The 20,801-nt window shown below is 50.8% G+C and overlaps 2 protein-coding genes across 2 annotated transcripts in view; one reads left to right on the top strand and one right to left on the bottom strand.

The window, feature by feature from the left end:
* LOC126050292 (gamma-aminobutyric acid receptor subunit gamma-4) overlaps positions 1-20,801 on the bottom strand; it is a 338,971-nt gene that overhangs the window by 213,381 nt on the left and 104,789 nt on the right. The gene's annotated exons all lie outside the window — the stretch shown is intronic.
* On the top strand, positions 51-17,475 carry LOC126050284 (cyclic nucleotide-gated olfactory channel-like). The gene is given in 8 exon segments (XM_049827962.1): positions 51-3,015; positions 4,973-5,083; positions 5,086-5,128; positions 5,312-5,422; positions 5,939-6,109; positions 12,733-12,840; positions 13,286-13,392; positions 14,088-17,475. Coding segments are annotated over 8 exon segments (2,169 nt in total). The 5' UTR covers positions 51-2,921; the 3' UTR covers positions 15,512-17,475.

Here is a 20,801-nt window from a genome sequence, read left to right as displayed (position 1 = left end):
GAGGATCTGTGTCCTTTAGGCCCTCTCCCATGCTCTAGTATCAGAGGTGGGCAAGGGAAATGATGAAGCTGGACCTCGTGCCACAGCAGCTGGGGACGGGTGCGAGGGAGAGGTGGAGTACAAGGAGTATGGCCCAACACGTGTAGTCCCAGGGCTGGGCTGTGGCCGCAAATGCTCTGTGTGCTCTAGCAACCACCTTGTATGTTTGATGGGGTCAGTGCTTGTGTGGGACAGTGCTGCTGTGAAGAGCCCAGGTCTCATAAGAAATTGGTGGCTGACATAGGAGATGTCTGTCCTGCGCAAAGCAATGGGAGACACACTGGCCCTTGGGCTGTCTGCTGGAGGAGATGCAAAACCAAGGCGTTGGGTGTTTGCGGACATGGGGTCCTGTTGCAGTCTTAGACTGGTGGGCCCAGTCCCCTGACCATGTCCCAGCTTGGATAACTCAATTCTGACCCCATAAAAGTCCTCAGCCAACTGCTGCGGTCTGTTCCTCATCTTCCACCCCAAAAGCTTGTGTAGAGTGCTTGAGAGTTTTTTAAACTGCTGGTGGGTTTTCTTTTCTTCCTTGCGCAACTGCTCTTTGGTGGAGGTAGTACTGCCGGTTCTCCTGTGCCATAGCCCCTGCTCTAGCAGGTATGGAGCCAGAGGACCCAGGAGCTCCCGTCCCTGCAGCCACTGCTGTGCCACCATCTCCTTGGCTCCTGTCCTGCTGGAGGCATTTCAGCAGTGGGTTTGCAAATGTTCAGATCCAAAGTGATTGTAAGAGCGTTGCTGAGGTCTGGACTTATCCAGGAGCTTGTCTCTTTCCCAGAGAGATTTAAATGGGAAACCTCCTCATGGTGACTCTCTGGATTATAAGACCTTGTACCAACAGTGATAGCACCAGACACGCCATGGAAGATTGCCCATTTGGGCAGCAGTAGGTATTTGTTAGATTGCCAATGCCAGAGGGTAGGATTGCTCCCAGGTCTGCTGCCAAGCTGTAACTTCAGCAATGGTGCAAGAACACAGGTGAGGGGAATTCTTGGCCCAGGCCCAGAGGCTCTTTAGCTAAAAACAAGCCCAGTTCAACAGCTTTGCTGTTTCTTTCCTTCTGTGGAGTTTAGTAACACTTGGATCTGAGGTGACTTTGAGATGCTTTTGGTGGTTCATCCAGCACATCTGCTGGAGTTGTGTTTGCAGGCTCAGGGGGCAACGTCTTGGCATGGCTTAACAGGACCTCTGTGTTCCACCTATAAGTAATTGTAGCTGGTCATCCAGGTGTCCCAATAGCTTATTTACAGACATCGATGCTTGGGTGTTTTCTGCCTGCAACTGCATCAAGCATCTGTGACTGTAAATCTGGCAGCTGGACATTGACTAATAAATAACTGTCCCACAAGTAATTGCAGGTCTGAACCTGTGCCTGATAGCTGAGCTGAGGAGAGCACTGAGATTTATTGCAGATGAGAGCCAGGATGGTGTGGTGGGCTTGGCTTGGCATGCCATGCCGTGCCGTGGCAGTGTATACGTAAGGGATGGGAGCACTGATGCAGGGGTGGTTGCTCTGGCTTGTGGCTCAGGGATGTGGTCAAGGTTACCAGGGGACCTTACACAATGGGCCTGTGTAAGGAGGCTCCTGCTGTGTGACTCATGCCAGGAAAGTAAGTAAATCATTTGGCTGGTTTCTCTTCTCTGACAGGTGCAAACATGTTTTGGAGAAGGCTTATGGTTGGCTTTTTTTTGAGCTTTATTTTAGGGTGAGAAGGGCTGACCATCTGGGGGACACACCACCTTCAATGTGTGGATTGAAGATGTTTGGAGGAGAGGTGATCAGACTGTATGTGTTCTCAAAGGCTAATTATTGGCAGGTTGTAGGGGATATAATATGACTTTTACGTGACGCATAAATCCTGGTGTAAATCTGGAAATTATGACCTGTAAAATGCATATTTTAATAAACTCTGTGTGTTCTGGATGTGTTCTTCTGCCAACCATGGAGTCTGATCCTAGTATCCCAGTGGATGGGAACAGGTAAGATTTATTCCTTTGGCAGCAGGACCCTGACCTGGTGCTGGATGTCTCAGCCACACATCTTATTTAATTGGAGGCTGGCTTACTGACATCTCTAGAGCTACAGGCTGTTTGGCCTGCTGGTGTAAAACACGCATGCCAGCCACCCTGGCTGGGGGTGATCTGGAGCAGGAGAGTTTCTGGTTAATGCCGTTCCTGTTGGGGTCTGATGCTTTTATTTATTTCCTTTCTCTCTTCCCTGCTTCCTCCTGCTGGCTCTTCTTTGTCCCAGGGCAGCACATGTGGCAGGCCTGGGTGTCTCCTAGGGTCACTGCCACAGCAACGTGCATGAAAAATAAAGTGTTTTATGCAATATGATGCTCGAGGGAGCTGTGAGGGAGCAGCTCTTGGAGTTCCCATGTGGCTTTTGAAGACAACTGCAGGCAGGGAGCAAAAAGAGAGGTGGAAGGAGGACACATCCTGCTGCAGGGGCTCCTGCTCTGTGAGCTGTCCCCAGTGCTGGGGTCTGTGGCGTGGGGACGAGAGCACGGTGATGCACCCAATGCTGCCAGCAGCCCTGGCCAAGGTTGCAAAAATTCCGTTTCTTCTTTCGGGCTCCTTGCTGTCCAGGTTTTCAGTGAGATCAGAACAAGTGGAATTTAAGGCTTTGGAGGAAAAAAAAAAAGGTAAAGCTTTGATAGCAAGGGACTCCAGTGCTGGTGCTTTCAGATCAGCCCTGCGCATGGTGCAGGACTCTATGTGCATGACAGGGACTGATCCAGCCTCAGCCACTGCAAGGGGCCAGATGCTGGAGGAAGGGGGTAAAAATTAACCTCTTCCTTATTGCCTTGGGGATGCAAATTTTTTGCTAACTGGTTATTAGAATGACTTTGTGAACAAAATATGAGGGCAGAAATTGGTGAAAGATGCATTTCGTGATCATCTTCAAACTCTGCATCTCTCTTCACCAGGACTCCAGAGCAGCACGTTTGGTCTCCTGTTCCCTGAGTGTGAGAAGAGGTAACTGGATGGGAGGGTGTTAAAATGTGGCTACTTCTGCAAATTTCCCATCATAGCAGTAGCTGTGGCACAGCCTGTGAAGCAGGGAAATAGTCACCAGCTTTGTTTTTCCCTTAGGCAGAGGCCTGGGAGGGGCACAGAAGATGTTGGCCCAGGAGGCGATGCCAGTGCAATTCCCTCATGCAGCAGGACTTGAGCTCAGCTGGGGCTCTGCTACCTGTGCCTGTCCCTGAGTGGGCAGTGATCCTTCCCCAAGGTTTGCTGGGGACTCGGGAGCTGCCAGATCCAGAGCTGCTCAGGACAGCTGCAATCTCCAGCTGGGCTCTGCCCTGAGAGATGTCTGTGGTCCCTCCAGCCACCAAGGAGGTGACAGAGGGAGAAGGGGACGTGTGGGTGGGGAAATGGAGCATCCCTGAGCAGCATGTTTCCCTCCTCCCCTTTTATCCCCCAGACACAAAGCTGGCTGCTATTAACTCCTCTGAAGTGCGCCTTGCTGCTCTGGGCATTGAGGATGCTCAGGGGATGGGCGTGCTGTTGTGACGAGACACATGCACGCATGCGTGTGTACCCCCCCTGCTCACCGCTGCTGCCCGGGCACCTCACCTGCTTCTCTGCTTAGGCAGGGGAGAAGGGCAGGAGTGCAGGCAGCTTGTCCTAGCTTTGCTTTGCAGCCCTACATGTGTTTTAAAAGCCCGAGTAGTCCGGAGACAACTTGGGAGGCTCCCGGGGCAGGGATGCTCCCCAGCCACCCCTGCTAGCCCACGTTAGGCAGCAGCCAAGTGTTGAAGGCTTCGGGGGATGCCAGGCTCGTAAGTAGACAGTGGTAGATTCTTGGCAGTGACTCTGCTGCCCCAGGGAGGTGGCTTGGTTGGGCTTGCATGACTGACCCTGTGCGTGCAGCGTGGATATAGTCTTTGTGTGTTGGTAGAGGTGTACAAGGCCTTGCCTTGCCTGAGCAGAGCCTTGGCCGTGGGCTGCACTGTGTGAGAGCATGAGTGTGTTGTCTCCAGGAACCTGCCTTATCCATGCATTGTGGGTATGGAGGGCATACTGTGCCTTGGGGGGGAGCAGGCAGGGCGGCCAGGGTGGGAGTACGTGATCTAGGTAGGGCTGGGCAGTGCCTGTGTGCCTTTGTGTCCATGCATGTGCAAGTCTGTGTTTCTGTGAGGTGCTTTTGCACGGTGTGATCTCTACTAGGGTGCAGCAGAACAGTGAGGGCTGCACAGGATGCTGGAACTGGGTAAGACCCGTGGGTGTCTCTCACTTTTTAGATAAACCCTGATGAAATTCCACACTTAACAGCTCCACAGCAGCCTCCACGTATTAATGTAGGGTCTTCTCTAATGCTCTCTGAAACCAGATGGTAGTTCCTGCCAGCAGGAACCTCAGCAAGGGTCTTTTAAAATAGAAAATGTTAATTTCCAGTGTAGGGGAGATTGCTGTGGTGACGAGAGGTGGGGCTCTCTGGGCAGACCACCAGTAGGCTGCAGTGCCCTGGGGAAAGGAGACTGTTGCTCAGGCGCAAACACCCTTCTACATGCAAAGTCTACCCCGTGCTGCTGCACAGCATCATCTCCCTGCCAGGGCTGGCCTTGTGCTTACATTCCTTATGGGTCTATTTTCTTGTCCTCGGGCAGGCAGTGGTGCCGAGAGCCGTGGGCTTGTTGTTATGGCACAGCTCGCTGGCAATGCTGTTGCCCTGGCAATGGTGAGGAGCCTGAACAATGAGGAGAGCATCTTTCATGGGCCACAGGCAGATGTGGGATCTCTTGGGGAGAGCGAAATGCTCTGCAGGACTCTTACTGCAGCATCAGTGACAGCTGGTGGTGGAAAACGTGGCGTGGGCACATCCTATGGTGTTTGACCCCCTCTTCCTATGCTGTGCTGTATCTCTGTGTTCAAACCATGTCACGTGTCCTGCATGGCTCTTCCTGTGGAGGTTTTTTGCTCTTTGCAGGCCTCTGGGCCAGGGTGTGTGCCCATGGTCTCCTCACGTGGAGGATGACTGCCAAGAGTAATGGTCTGCACAGCTCACCAGCCAACTGCCATCCCTGCCCACCCACCCAAGCCTGAGAGATGGTGACACAGAGGGGACGGGGCTCAGCACCAGGAGGTCAGGCTTGTCCCTGGTTTGGTTGAAAGAGACAGCGGTGGGGCAGAGGAGAGGAGGGCCAGTTTGGTGTGTCTGCCGAGACCTGGCATGGTCCTCATTTGCCTGCTTCCTCCACCTCATCTGGCTGTGGGCCGGTGCCATGATGGCACGGTGTGGCTGTGAACCCCCTTTTCCCCACTGCAGGACCGGCTCAACCCAGGATGACACCTCCTCAGAGCTGCAGAAAGGGGGTCCTTTGGATGGGAGGGAGCAGCCGGCTGCCCCCGCTTTCCAAGGCAGGCGAGCCTTGGCCAGGTACCTGTCTGTGTGTGCTGCTGGCCTGGGGTGAGCCTGAGCCTTTTGTGCCTGGCTTTGTCACTGGGGGCTTGCATGGGTTCAGGATCCTCTCCTGCTGTATGGCATTCAAGGGTTGCAGGGACCAGTGTCTGTGAACGCTGGTGTGCCCTGGTGCCCACGGAAAGGGATGTGGGAGGAGACAGGTCCATCACCTCTGGGGCCCTGGGAGGGCTTGGGGGCTCCTTTCCCTTTGCAGGCAGCCTCACTCTGCCCCAGTCACCCACACATTCCTCATGTCCCTGTGGGAATGGCAGCAGGATTGGGGAAGGAGCTGTGGGACTCTGCCAGGGTGGGCTCTCTTGCTCATATATTCTTGGTCCCAGACCATCGCTACAAGGGGGGAAAAGGAAATGTTTGGACTTGAAAGGAAGCTGTGAGAGTTTTCTTCTCAGCTCTAGCCCCCACTTGCTCTCAAGCTTTTGCTTCTCCTTGCTCCACAGACACCTCCTGACTCTGCCTCTCTCCCCTGTCCAGGATAGTCCGACTGGTGCTGGTGCTGAGGAACTGGGCCAACAAGAGCTTACATGAAGAGCAGCAAAGGCCAGACCCCTTCCTTGAGCGCTTCCAGGGCCCTGAGCTCCAGACAGTGGCTGCAGGTGCTGGGAATGATCTAGAGGACGAGGAGACCGAGGAGGAAAACAAAAAGTAGGGTCCCTTTCCTGTGGCCTCAGCCACCCTTGGCTGGAGATCAGCTGTGCACAGTGCTTGGGGGCTCCCAGCAGTGATGGCTAATGGAGGTGGATGAGAATGGGAAAGGGGGAGGTAGGACGCAGTGGTAAGAAGGGTCCTCCCTGCCCTCTCCAGCCACTGTCCTGGCAGCCAGCCTGTCTTTGCTGGGCTGTTGTGCAGGCACACAGGACCTGGTAGTCTGTCCCTGTGGAAAAGACCTGGCCTGTCCCTCACCCATGTGGTCTTCCTCCACTGGTCCATGCCCTGGTAGAAAAGACACATTGCATGGCTTGTGACAGCTAGCAGACCTCCCCATTTTCAGAGCAGTTCAACACTAGGATTGGCATTTGGAACCAGCCCTGGGTCTGTAAAGAGATGCACCTTCAGCTTGTGCGTATGAGGAGCTGGGGACAAGCCAAGGGACGTGGGGGTCTCTGCCCAGGAGGCCACAGCAAGCACAAACGCATGGGATTTGCCAGTCTCATTCATCATCTGCAGGATGAAGGGAGATGAGGGGAGTGCGTTTGCTGCCCATGCCCCGCCGAGAGCAGACACTGTGACGGCAGCTTTCTTTAAAGGCTCTTTCATATCCAGCCCTTTCATCTCCTCAGCTCACACTCCTGGTGAAAAGTAATAACCTGGCTTTTCTTCTGCTGGCTAATTAAAGGGCAAAGCTCATGGACTACTCTGGACCCTACCATTATATATGGTAATTAAAACACCAAGAAATAATTGTTTTCTGTAGGAGAAAAATATCTGAGCCTTGTATCTGGGTCTTTACTAGGCATGGAAAAAAACATTCTGCCCTGTGAGATTAAGGGGAGCTTGTTAATTATCAGAAGGAGCTGAAGCATGCTGTGAAAGGACTGCTTGGTGCCCAATGGGCTCCTGGGGAGACAGCGATAACTTCTGCTGTTTTGTAGGTCCTCAGCTCCACAGGTAAGAGTAGCCCTGAGTCTGCTAACTCTGAACATGAGCTGCTGTTCATGGCCATGGGAGCCTCCACAGCTGCAGGCTTGGTGCAAAGCCTTTGGGAAGAGGCAGATGATTACTCCCTCTTCCTGGGTTAACCCAGAGCCCTGGTTTTCCAGCCCTGGCTCTGCTGTCAGCATAATGTCAGTGATTCTGGTCACCTGTTGCCGCGATTGAGAGACGGGACACAGCTTGATGCAAGCAAAATGTCGATTTTATTATGATTCTTCACATACATTTATACTAGTTCAAGCTAGCGTGTTCTAAGCCGATTGGTTTAAATTCTACATTAAGCATTCACAGATACATTAAGCATTCACAGATTGGCTAATGCTAAAGGCATTTTTCTAAACACTTCTTCTATCTACAGCAATCTATCTTGAGCAAAGACAATAGTTCCTCTTTTACAAGGTGATTGTTTTACAGCCTCACCAGCCCACAATCCTTGTATAAACATAGAGCCAGCACTCTCTGTCTCTTCTAAACAAAGTTCTTATCTTACCCTTCCCAGGGCCTGTGGCCGACAAGTTCCAACACACCTCCTTCCATCAATTTAGCAGTGCTGGGGGTTTTGCTGAGACCAGCCAAATCCTGTCCCATGTCTCCCCCTTCCTGTTGCACAATAAGAACTCTTTTCATAGAGCGCTCTATCAGTCGTTTCAAACATTGTAACAAGCAGGGTAAAAAAAACAATAAGAGAATAAAGACAGCTAAAGTATAAACAATACTAATGATCCCCAGTCTATGAGGTTCCGTAGGTGTCCTCCGTAGCCTCAAGAAGGTCAGGGAGTTGTTGTTCAGGAGGGTGATCTGGGGGTATATGTATGGACGCCATGCCTTGCCGTTGTTCAGTCTCTGTTATCCTGGTCCTCCTCAGGAGATTCACCAGTCTGTTGCTTGAAAAACTGGTCCGGAGCGTGATTGGAGTTTTCACCGGATGATTGTGGTAGGGATTCACGGAAAGGTCGTAAATTCTTTGTCGGGATCCATCGGGGCCTTTCTCTGTGGAGACACAAGCATAACCTCTTCCCCACATGACAAGGGGATATGGTCCCATTATTTTACCTGTTTCTGGGTCACGAACCAACACTGGGGCTTTAACTCATGTCTCGAATGACGTATTCGCGTTAAAATGTCGAACTATCGGAGGATTATTATCTAGCAAAGAACAATTCTAGAAGTTAAAAATAGACAAAGCTTTTTGTAATCGTTCCTCAGGGGTGGCAGTCCCTACTCCCCCTTTCTGTTGTAGTAAGTGCTTCCAAGACTGGTGAGAACGTTCAATTAGAGATTGACCTGTAGGGGAATGAGGGATGCCAGTAATTGGAATTTTTTCCGGTGCAATACAGAGGCCTGCTGAGTTGACGGCAGCCGTGACAAGGGCTACAGCTTCCTCCATGACCTCGTGATGTTGTGTGGCCACCAAGATGTCATCCATATAATCATATAACAAGACACTAGGCATTGCAATCCTAACTGGACTAAGTACTTTAGCTACATACCATTGACAAATTGTAGGACTATTCTTCATTCCTTGTGGCAGCACAACCCACTGGTATCTTTGCAATGGGGCTTGCATGTTAACGCTTGGAACTGAAAAAGCAAATTTAGGAGCGTCATTTGGATGCAGGGGGATATTAAAAAAACAGTCTTTGAGGTCAATAACAGTCAAATGCCAATCTCAAGGAATCATAGTGGGGGATGGGAGTCCTGGTTGAAGGGCTCCCATGTCTTCCATAGCGTCATTAATTTTTCTAAGGTCATGGAGCAAGCGCCACTTGCCAGTTTGTTTCTTAATAACAAAACCAGGTGAATTCTAGGGGCTAGTAGAAGGCACAATGTGTCCTTTCATTAACTGTTCCATGACTAATTCTTGGAGGGCGCAAAGCTTTTCCAGTGGTAGGGGCTATTGATCTACCCAAATAGGGGTATCGGTTTTCCAGGTTAATCTTAGGGTGTTGCGCACTTCAATGGCCCCACCTAAAAATGGGTCTGAATGGACATTCCCCACTGGGACAGCACATCACGCCCCCACAGGATCATAGGGACGGGTAACACAAAAGGTTTAACAGAGGCTATATGCCCTCTGGACCTTGGATTTGGATTAATGGGGGGCAAGAGTCCCGAAATATTTGTCAACAGCAAGTGAACTGAACAATCAAGTAACGTTACTGTGTGGGCGGTTGTCAGGTCCAATCCGGCACTCTCAGCTGTTGCTGGATGGAGACTTGAGGCACTGCTGCTTCCCTCCGTGGGGGTTGAGACGTTGGCTGCGGTACTTGTGTTTGCGCGCGTCGCTGCCCCGCGCTCCGCGAACGGTTTCCCTGTATCAGTTGACCCTGAAAATCATACTTAGACCGACATTGATTAGCATAATGACGCCCTTTTCGGCATCTAGGGCAAACCCCAGGGGCTTGGTGCTTGGCTCCCGTATTCATAGACAGGCAGTTCTTTTTTAAATGCCCTGGTTTACCACAGCCGTAGCAATTCCCCAAATATGATGGACTGCGCATGGCTGCAAAGGCAGCAGCCATGGCCTCAAATTTATGATCTACAGTGCCAATTCTATTACAAGCTTCCACCATTTCAATCAGTGTGGGATTTGGTTTAGGGAGGGATTTCAGGAGCTTTTTACAATCCACATTAGCATTTTCTACAGCCAGTTTCAACAACAAAATTTCTCGCACTTCCGCATTGTCTATCTGATGCTCCAGAGCCTGTTTTAATCTATCAATAAATTGAATATAGGGTTCTTGGGGTCCTTGAGTAATAGTTGTAAAAGCTTTCTGTGGCTTTTGCATGTCAGGGACCTTAAAAAAAGCCTTTTTCGCTTCTTCATGAACCACTTCAAGAGCCTCCTGAGGGATATCCCGTGCCTGGGCTATCGGATCAGTGTGCTGACCGGTGCCAGTACGATGTTCTGTGGTTAATGCAGCCACAACTTGATTAGCATTACCCACAAACGTGAGAAGAAGCGCCTGGAGGCCCCCCCTCCAATGTGATTCCCATAGCGTAAACTGAGTCGGAGTTAACAGTAATTTTGCTAGAGACTTTAAATCATGAGGAGTCATAACATAAGTATCAAAACCAGAAGATAACAGGCTCGCGAAATAAGAAGAGGAAAGCCCGTGCTCAGTGACGGTACGGCGCAGTTCCTTAATTACGGGAACGGATAAGGCTTCCCATTGTACCCCCCGGCCCTGATAAATTACGGGGGCAACTATCATTTTGGCAATCTTGAGATCCCCTTCCTTTAAGGCTTGGCGTCTTATATTAGCCCACATGTCATGTGGGTCAGGGGGATATAGGTCTGGCTCCTTCTCGGGCTTTACCGGCCCCAGATCAAAGGGGTCCTCCTCCGGAGGATAATTTGCGGCGCCGACCTCTGGGGATCCTCGGCAGCTTTGATTTTCCGAAGGCAGAGAAAGGACCGTGGGGGCATTCCCTTTAGTCTTTACATCGCCATTATCACTCTCCTCTTGAGCTTTTAGGGTTTCAGAAATGATCCTCCACCACGGAAGCATACGCTGTGCTTCTACATCCCCCGATGTGGCAGAGTCCCACAACTTCACCCCCACATCATCCCAAAGTTCCCGCGTAAAGATGCTAGAAGCAGTTACAGAGGGTATCTTCATTTGTACCCATTTAAGCATTGCTTTAAGATCATGCCTGGAGATAACTTTCCCATGCTTTTGAAGAAGAGCTTTCATAAGCTCATATACGTCTCTTTCTGCGGAAGACGCTTGATTCCGCATGTTTCCCACAGCTCACCTCTCTACTCCGGAGGGATTTCAGGCCGGCCGGCTCCCGCTTCCTTTCAGCAGCTCATTCAACGTTCTGTGGGACTCGCAGCATGCCATGCAGATAGGTGGTTCCTGAACCCTGGAATCACGTCGGGGTCACCAATTTGCCACGATTGAGAGACGGGACACAGCTTGATGCAAGCAAAATGTCGATTTTATTATGATTCTTCACATACATTTATACTAGTTCAAGCTAGTGTGTTCTAAGCTGATTGGTTTAAATTCTGCATTAAGCATTCACAGATACATTAAGCATTCACAGATTGGCTAATGCTAAAGGCATTTTTCTAAACACTTCTTCTATCTACAGCAATCTATCTTGAGCAAAGACAATAGTTCCTCTTTTACAAGGTGATTGTTTTACAGCCTCACCAGCCCACAAGGGCAATAGTTCCTCTTTTACAGGGTGATTGTTTTACAGCCTCACCAGCCCACAATCCTTGTATAAACATAGAGCCAGCACTCTCTGTCTCTTCTAAACAAAGTTCTTATCTTACCCTTCCCAGGGCCTGTTCCAGCACACCTCCTTCTATCAATTTAGCAGTGCTGGGGGTTTTGCTGAGACCAGCCAAATCCTGTCCCACAACCTGTCGTGGGCAGTACTGGTGATTTAAAGCTGAAATTACCAATGTAATTAAACACCGTTATTGAGGTTATTAGTGCTTGTGGGTGTTAGAACAGTACTGGCTGGCTGCAGGTGAGTCAGTGCTTCCTGTATGTTGATGCTGTACATCCCGGGGAGCAGAGTCCCTTTCTCAAAAAAAATTTAAGTCATACTTTCTGAGCAAAAGATAGGCACTTTTAATGGGGAGGTTGGACCATCTGCTTGCCTGTGGCTGTACCCAGAGCGAATATGAAGGACTGCCGCTGGCTTTGCACCGAGTACTGCTCCACACACTCCGGGCAATGCAGGTGCTGCTGCCTGTGCCGCTGGGGAAGGAGACTTCAAGGCAGAGGTTTTGCTTTTGAAGCTGTCTGAAGCAGTGGGCTAGACAGGAGGAATCTGTTGGCAAGTGGGTTGTTTTTTTCCTAGCACTGGAGGGAGTTTTGCGTGTTCAAAAGCTGGAAGGGAGGGAAGGAGGGAGAGGAAGAGGGAGTTTTGCCCTACCACACTGCAGCAGCTAAGCCTATCAGCCGAGCTGCAGAGCTTCTCTTCCCTGGCTTCTCCAGTGAGATCTGGTGACTGCAGCACACACATCGTATCTCAGAGTCCCAAGATGAGCAGGATCAAACACTTGGGAGCAGTTCAAAGGCTGGACCCAGGACTGAGCAGACTGCAGGCAGGCAGCCGCGAGCAGCATTGTGATGGCAGACTTGCAATGCCAGCTCCCCCCCCGGGTTGCTGCTCTGGGGTTGGGCATTCCCTCCTGGTGCTCCCACTGATCTGCAGCACACTTTCCTTCCTGCTCTAATCTTTTCTTAAGATCTATCTGGCACCAATCCATACCTCATCTGGGAGAGGCTATGGCACGTAACGAGAAGTTTTCTGATCACCCTCTTCCATACATCTGTTTCTGGCTCTGCCACTGGGGTGCTGTGTCCATGTAGGCCACCTGCTTTGCCTTACTGTCCTACAGTTTCCTCTTCTGATACCTTACTGAGCCCAGTTTTGGGAATAAAGGAGCTTAAACAGTGCCGGACATTTTTGCCTAGCACTCCTGGGATTGGTTCTAGCTTACAGACTGGCACTCAAGCTGCAGCTATGTTTGAGCCAGTCTAGTGCAAGGGATGAAGGATGTGGCTCGATAGTTCCCTTCCAACCCTATTTTCTATGCTTAGCCCTTTATTCATACGTTGCCAGCTCTGGCTTCTCTCTGCTTCCAGGAAAAAATGGCAGATCTTTGTGATGGACCCTGCAGGGGACTGGTATTACCGTTGGCTGGCTGTCATTGCAGTTCCTGTCCTCTATAACTGGTGCTTGCTCGTAGCCAGGTGAGCTGGGAGGTTGTAGGGTCCCTGTCTCCTCTAATCTTCCTGTTCACATGGTTGTTGTGGCTCAGCCAGGATCAGACAACTGACACTAGTGGTGCTGGGGCTGGTGGGAACCTAAAGGAAAGGGACTCCCTGCTATCACTGTGACTTCTACAGTGCAAAGGCAGAGCATCCATTCTGTGGCCCTGGTTGGAAAGGACCATGATCTCTGGGTAAAGCTGCAAGGTGCATTTGGGAGGTGGTTTCAAGAAGTTGCTTTACCTACATCAAGGGAGGGCAGATTTTTCAGAGAAGGGCATTTTAATCTCTAGGAGAAGAGGGGCAAGTGTCCAATCTCTTTTGTAGAGTCAGGAGCCTCAGAATCAGCCTATATTCAGCTGTAATAATTGGAGATGATAATGGAGATGTGTTGGTCTCACCGCCCAATTTTATGACCTTCCTCCAGGGCTTGCTTCAATGACCTGCAAAAGACCTATGTTGTCCTCTGGCTGGTGTTAGACTACATCTCGGACTCTATCTACATTGGGGACATAGTGATCCACCTGCGCACAGGTAAGCAGAAGCAGCATCCTAGCTTGTGAGTGCTTTGCTTGAATCCCCTAAAAATAGAGATAAGCTGCAAGGGAGAGGTCTAAACTACAGCTCCATTAGAAGGAGGATTTTGTCTACCTTGGCACTTGCTAGTACGAAGCAGTCTCCAGAGAAAGAATCTAATTAAAAGATCTGAGAAACGAAGTAAGTTTCAGAATGAAAGATTAGTCATCCCAGCTTTTAACTTCACCTTTGAATAATTGTACAAAATTACCTGCATTACTATTAGTATTCGGGCATGGCTGAAGGTCTGTATCTCTGATTTTGCATCAGTTCAGCTAATGAATTACCTACACAGAAAAATGGTAGAATTTAATGTTCTCGGAACATGGCAGGTGGCTGTACGTTTTCTGTTGGAACTGCAATAATTCATGATCTGGAGGATGGAAACCTTTGTGTCCCCATTTCTTCATGGCAACAGGCTAAATCCCGTAGTGATATCTTTAGGTGGCTTTTGCCAGATGAAGGGCTTGAGTGATAACAAAAGCCTGTAAACTGAGTATATCAGGTGGAACTGGTAGTACTTGGATGATCTTGTGTGTATATATGCACACATGTGCATGGCATACCATAAAATGTTTCTCAGAAGTGCTTGCAAAGCCTGCAGAAGAGTTGAACATAAGGCAAGATAACTCTATCATTTTCTTCTCTGTTAGGTTTCTTGGAACAGGGCCTCCTGGTTAAGGACCTGAAGAAGTTACAGGATAACTACATCCGCACCTTACAGTTCAAGCTGGATGTTATCTCCATCCTGCCCACAGACCTGGCATACTTTGCTGTGGGATTACACTGCCCTGAATTGCGTTTCAACAGGCTACTGCACTTCTCCCGCATGTTTGAGTTCTTTGATAGGACTGAGACCAGAACCAGCCATCCTAACATCTTCCGCATTAGCAACTTGGTTCTTTACATCCTGGTCATCATCCACTGGAATGCATGCATTTATTATGCCATCTCCAAGGCCATAGGCTTTGGAGCAGACACCTGGGTCTATCCCAACATCACAGACCCTGAATATGGGTATCTGACCCGGGAGTACATCTACTGTCTCTACTGGTCTACATTGACTTTAACTACCATTGGAGAGACCCCTTCCCCAGTGCGTGATGAAGAGTACCTCTTTGTGATCTTTGATTTCCTCATCGGTGTCCTCATCTTTGCCACCATTGTGGGGAATGTGGGATCCATGATATCCAAGATGAATGCCACCAGGGCAGAGTTCCAGGCAAAAATTGATGCCATCAAACACTACATGCAGTTCCGCAAGGTGAGCAAAGACATGGAAACCAAAGTCATCAAGTGGTTTGACTACCTCTGGACCAACAAGAAGGCAGTAGATGAACGGGAAGTCCTCAAGAATCTCCCTGATAAGTTAAGGGCAGAGATTGCCATCAACGTTCACTTGGAGACACTGAAGAAAGTGAGGATTTTCCAGGACTGTGAGGCAGGTCTACTGGTGGAGCTGGTGCTGAAGCTTCGCCCTCAGGTGTTCAGCCCAGGGGATTACATTTGCCGGAAAGGAGACATTGGGAAAGAGATGTACATCATCAAAGAGGGGAAGCTAGCTGTGGTGGCAGATGATGGAATGACACAGTATGCTTTGCTCACTGCAGGAGGCTGCTTTGGTGAGATCAGCATCCTCAACATTAAAGGGAGCAAAATGGGCAACAGGCGCACAGCCAACATCCGTAGCTTGGGCTACTCTGATCTCTTCTGCCTGTCAAAGGAAGATCTTATGGAAGCAGTCACAGAGTATCCTGATGCCAAAAAGGTCTTGGAGGAGCGTGGCCGGGAGATCCTGATCAAGGAAGGCCTGCTGGATGAGTCAGCTGCAGAGGCAAGCACGGAAGGGATTAGCATGGAGGAGAAGCTGGACAGGCTGGCCTTGAACCTGGACACACTGCACACCCGCTTTGGCCGGCTCCTGACAGAGTACAATGATGCCCAGATGAAGCTCAAGCAGCGCATCACTGTTCTGGAGTCCAAGATGAGGCAGCAGGATCTGGAGGACTTCTTCTCTGATAGTTCAGACAGTCTGCTTGAAGATGAGGAGAAAGATTTACCTGGTGAGACGCAATGAGGGGATGCAGAGGTCAGCTAGATGATGTCTGGCCTTGTGCTGAGACAGTGTTTGCTATTTCACAAGGCAGATCCTGTGACTTCTCTCAGGTCCTTAGCACTGCTGCTGCCACTGCCTTGATGGCAGCTCCTGAGATGGCTCCAAATCAGGTGATGGTCCTAGCTCCTCCTCTGGCCTGTCCCTTTTCTTGTTGCCTTGATCTGAGACCTTGGACTTGGATCACTAAAAAGAGGAGAATGGCTAAAGCCACTGCTAACTTTTCCTTCCAGCTTCTGCAAAAGTTCTGTGCCCATCACACCTCCTTCCTCCTATTTGCCTTAATAGAAAGTGGGGCGTGAACCTTGCATGGAGGGGTACCTGGACATGCTGACCTCCCACGTATGTTGAGAAGACACAGAGTCATAGTGGACTGAGCCTGCCATGTGCCACCTACCCATCCACACAGGAACAAAGGAGCAGATGGTCTTTGGAAGATGCTGCATTCCTTGCAGATAACAAAACCACCCCAATGACAGAGACCGAAACACAAGCCAGATATTTACAAATGCATTTTGGGTTGGGCCTTTGTAACTCGCTTTAGGTAAATAGTCTTCACTGAGTGTCTGCAGGCACCCAGTCTGTACTGAGAGACTCCTTACCTGCAAAATACCAAAACCCAACTAAGATGGCCCAACCTCTGCCTCTTACGTCTGCAAATGGAGAGGCTTGTCTGGGTCACTGTCACTACCTAGGTCATCTCCACCACCCACACTGAGGCTGGACATCTAGCTGGAAGGGCAGGCAGCTGCCATCTTCCTGCCTGCCTCTTTTCCCTCTGCTATATTTGGTGCTGCCAAATGGCACCTGATGCAGGTGGCTCAGTACCCCAAGCACTGCACCTTCCTGGGGGACAGCATTCTGCCCTCCTGCTGTGGAGGCAGCATGCTTTCCATTTGGGCTATGGATGTTTTGGATGACAAGTACAATACAGAGGTAAAGATGGCGGCTCGCTGGCCTGACAGCGCCTGTTGTGCTTTGTGCAGAAGGAAGACGGTAATTGTCTCATCCAGCTAATGATGGCCAGATGTGCCAGGAAGGGTTTGACTGAAATGAGACATTTTTAAGGAACAAAGCAGTGGTGGGACCCAACTGTGCCTGTATTTGCTTGGCTGTGGGTAGCTCAGAGAGAGAGTGCAGAACACATTTATTTTCTTAGGCGGGAGGTTTTCTTGTACTCAGTGGGAGTTTGAGGGCTTTGCAGGCCAGTTGCCTTCTGGAGGAGAAATGAGTGGCACAGCCATGGGGACACATGTGCAAGGGTGAAAACATGACACCATCGCAGGCACTGGCAAAGATCTGCTGGGCTGGGCTGCAGCCCTGCAGGCTGCACGGTGTGAGCAGCTTGTTGGTGAGGGGTGCAGTGCAGGAAAGGCCATCAAAACCCTGCAAGTAACAGCAACCTCAGCACAAGCAGTAATGCTACCCATGCCTAACAGTACCGCACAGGTGCTGGGACTGGGGCATGCAACCTTAGTGCTTGCTTCTGTCGTGTAGCTTGCCCTGACCTGCATGTAGGCATCTGTGACCTCCTGCTCCTGCCCACTGGGTCCATGGAGTGGGCTGGGGCTGATTTCCAAGGAGGAGAATATTTGGTGGATAAGGGAATTTTGGAGGAATTCATGTTCTGGGTCAAATTCAGCTGATAGTTTGGCTAAAATAATGGGATGACACATGGGGAGGTATCAACCTGGAAAGGTTAATGGTGGAAAACTGAGGGTATTTGCTTTGTCCTTTCTTTTCCCTCCAACATAAGACTGCCTCTCTCCTTTTTGTATGAGAATTTTCCATTTAAAAATAATGGCCTTGTTTTTTGGAATTGGTGGGGGAGGGAAGGTTAAATTACCAAAATGAGAATTTGGGGTAAGATAAAAAGGTTTTTGTCATCTCTAAATTAAACTGTAGGGTTTCTGTGTTTCGTTTTTTTGTTGGTTGTTGTTGTTGTTGTTTTGTTGTTGTTGGTTTTGTTGTTGTTGTTGTTGTTGTTGTTGTTGTAGTTTTTTTGTTGTTGTTGTTTTGTTTGTTTTGTTTGTTTGTTTTTTATTACTAAGGTGATTTTGGCTGAGTCTGAGGTGGTTTCTGCTCTGCTTTTTCCTATAACACCTGGCTCCCGGCTTTCCCCTTTCCGGTGATTTATCGCTCCTGAATTTGCCGCTCGTTCGTTGCCTGCGGCAGGCGGGGAGGGTGCGGACCCCCCGCTCCCGGCCCAGCTCGGCCGGGGGAACAGCGGCGGCCGAGCACCCCCCGCCGCCGGCGCCGGCGCCGCCCTGCGGACGCGGGGAGGGAGCCAGGAGAGGGTGCTGTGAGCCGCGGAACGGCCGCGGCACCCGGGGCCGGCGGCCGCCCGGGGCTGCAGGGGCTTGGACGCCGGTCCCTCCGTGCGGGCTGTGGGTTCGCAGCCACTCGCGTTTCGGCGGGTGCGGAGAGCCGAGCGTTTGCCGGTGGGAGCTGTAGCTCCCTGGAGGGTGAGTTGGAGCCTCTTCCATCACCCCGGCTCTTCTCAGTTCCCTTTTGCCTGCCCCATGCACCTAACGGGCGCCCCTCTCCGCGGGTGGCAGGCTGAGAGCCGGGGGGCTTTGCTTCTCCGCAGCGGCGGCCGGGGGATACAGCCGGCCAGGGACAGCGGGTGCCTGTGCTCATTGCCTGGCCCTGCCCGTCTCCGGGACAGGGCAACTCCTGCCTCCAGGTTGGGGAGCTGCTGGCCCTTAGGGGATATTCTGGTTTATTCGGGAGTGGGGGAGGAAGCAAAACCACTCCCTCTCCCAGTTTTAATCCGAGACAATAATCCACTCGGGAAATTTTAAGCCTTCAGACAAATCGCCCCAGAGGACGGCTTTGTGAATTCAGAGCAGATCCCGCTTGTTTCCTCGCGGCAGCGAGCCAGGAAATCATAGATTGATGAACCGCTTGACGGGCCTGCTAATGAAATTAGCAGCAGCTCCGTGATTTTTTCAGTGAGCAGGACAGGCAGATGTTGGAGCGAAGCACACAATGGCACAGCTGCACTTGCGGGCTGCCTAAATTCCCGGCAGAGCGGACAAGGGGCACAGCAGATACAGCTTTGGCTGCTGCCCATTTTGCAGGTGGTTTCGGTACATGCCTTTTCCCCATAAGGCTCTCCTGGAGATGGGGAGCACGGGGTTGCCAAAGGCTGCTCCTGAGAGCTGGTATCCAGGAGGAAAACCTGAGGGTGCCCACTGTAAGGGTCTCCTCAGTGCCCTGCAGAGACTTGCCCATGCACTGTACATCAAACCGTTTTGTCCATATATTATCATTTGTTTCCTTCTTTTAGATCTCTCCCATTGCAAAAAATAATCCTCTATACAACAGAAGCTTTCTCAGCTGTGTGTTGTGGATGGGAGACATTAAATATGGAGCAAATATATTGACCTTCAGAGAGGTCAGACCGGGGGGGGAATGTGTTTCCCTCACCAGGCAGATACCCCTTCCAGTGCCATCAAACCAGGGGAACCCCCTGCCTTCTGTGGTGGATGTTTTCTGCAAAAGTGCTGCTACCAAAGGTTGCTTCTTCAGACCTTGCCTGCCTCTACCAGAGCTGCAGGAAAAGGGCTGGGATCTTGGGTGAATCAACCATAAATGCATTGTATGGTACTGGGTTTCCCTCCTCCTTTCTGAGCACTGCTTCTAGGAATGAAATAATCACTGCTTGCTGATACCCAGAAAAAGCTCTCTCATCGGCCTCTGGGAAGTCTAAGTACCTGTTTCACAGCTGGGGGAAATGGAGAGAGCTTGCCAGGACACAACGGTGATAACTCCTGCCTCCTGGCTGCCTGCTTTTTGTTTTTCTTAAGAAAAGGCCCAAATTAACCTCTTTTCTTTAGGCTGTGGACAGCAGGGCTGGAGACTGCAGCACAGGAGACCATCTGTCTTTGCCCCTTCTCCAGAGGTAAGTTAGGTCAGCAAGTTGCAAGCAGGTTTCATACAAGTTTGGACCACTGGATTTTGGGATTTCAGAGTAGGCCTGGCTTCAAGCTCAGGGTCTGGCATGAAGCCTGAAGCTGCTGAGTCTTGCAGCACAGCAGGCTCACCCTGGTGAGAAGACCTGTTGTGGTACATGCAGAGCTGGGGAAAAGGTGTGAAACACAGAGGTTGTGGGGATGGTTGGCTCATGGCTCACTGGGATCCCTCATGACTGCAGTTCTTGCGTGTGGCATGGCAGGGGCAGCTCTTGGTGCTGCTGAACTTCGTGATGGTCTTCTCCATAGCGCTGTGATGCCGCAGCAGTCTGCCCTGCACTGCTGAGATGGAGTCTGGCTGTCCAGCCAAGACCTCAGTGGTGCAAAGCAGTGGGCAAGCTCCAGTCTTACTCTGTCTTCCTAACTGCATCGTGTCTTTACTATGGGCTCAGCTGGACTGAAGTCTCTTGAAAATCAGGAAAGTTTGGAGGCAGCTCCAAGCTCTCCAGCACGCGCCCCTCTGAACACTCCCTAGATGGCTTTGCCTCCTCCAGCTCTTGTCTCCTCTGCACCTGAGGGAACCAGGACTGCCTGTGTGCTGCTGGTGCTGCCTTCCCAGGAGGGAGGCACTGCATGCAGAGGGCTGCTGTGAGCAAGATTTCTACCTGTTCTCCAGGGGCAGGGATGTGGAGGTGGTGTAGAAGGTCACCAGACTGTCATGCAGCTGTTCCCTGGAGGAGGGATGGCTTGCTCATGATCATTTGAATTCAATAGCTCTGAAATCAAAGCACTGCCTGCTCGTCCTGCAGGTATGAGTGAGGTTTCAAAGAAAAGGCTCTATGCTCAGCTTGTTCTCATGGTCCATGGGTGATGCTGGATGTGCTGTGTCCTGGGGCTGCTTCTGGGAAATGGCTGGAGAGGACAGCTACCACCCACCAGCACAGGAGCTACTGCCAAAGGGGTTTCGGTGGTGCTAGGCAATGTGTGTTTTCTTTGCAGCCCCTCATGATTATCTGAGGACCTTCCTGAGGTGTTTCAGTGAGTCTTGACTCACTGAGGTGTGGTCTGCCCTTTGGAGGGGAAGGTTAGTGCTGAGCACCCAGTATGTCATATAGACTGGTGGGTGCTCAGTCCTGGTTTTGTCACGTGGAGCTCAAGCCCTCTATCACCCATTTTCATGTGGGGTCTCGGAGCGGCATGGGGGCAGCATCACCATCACCAAGAGCACCTTTCCCAGCCATGGGGAGCAGAGCTGATGTGGCTGACATTTGCACCACTCTTGCAGGTGGCAGGAGGCTGCAGACCTCCACATCATACAGGTCTAGGTCAGCCTCTGT

Source organism: Accipiter gentilis, chromosome 24, assembly GCF_929443795.1.
Source record: "Accipiter gentilis chromosome 24, bAccGen1.1, whole genome shotgun sequence".
Classification (NCBI taxonomy): domain Eukaryota; kingdom Metazoa; phylum Chordata; class Aves; order Accipitriformes; family Accipitridae; genus Astur; species Astur gentilis.
The sequence above is the reverse complement of the archived record's forward strand: the minus strand, read 5'-3'. Positions and strand labels throughout refer to the sequence as shown.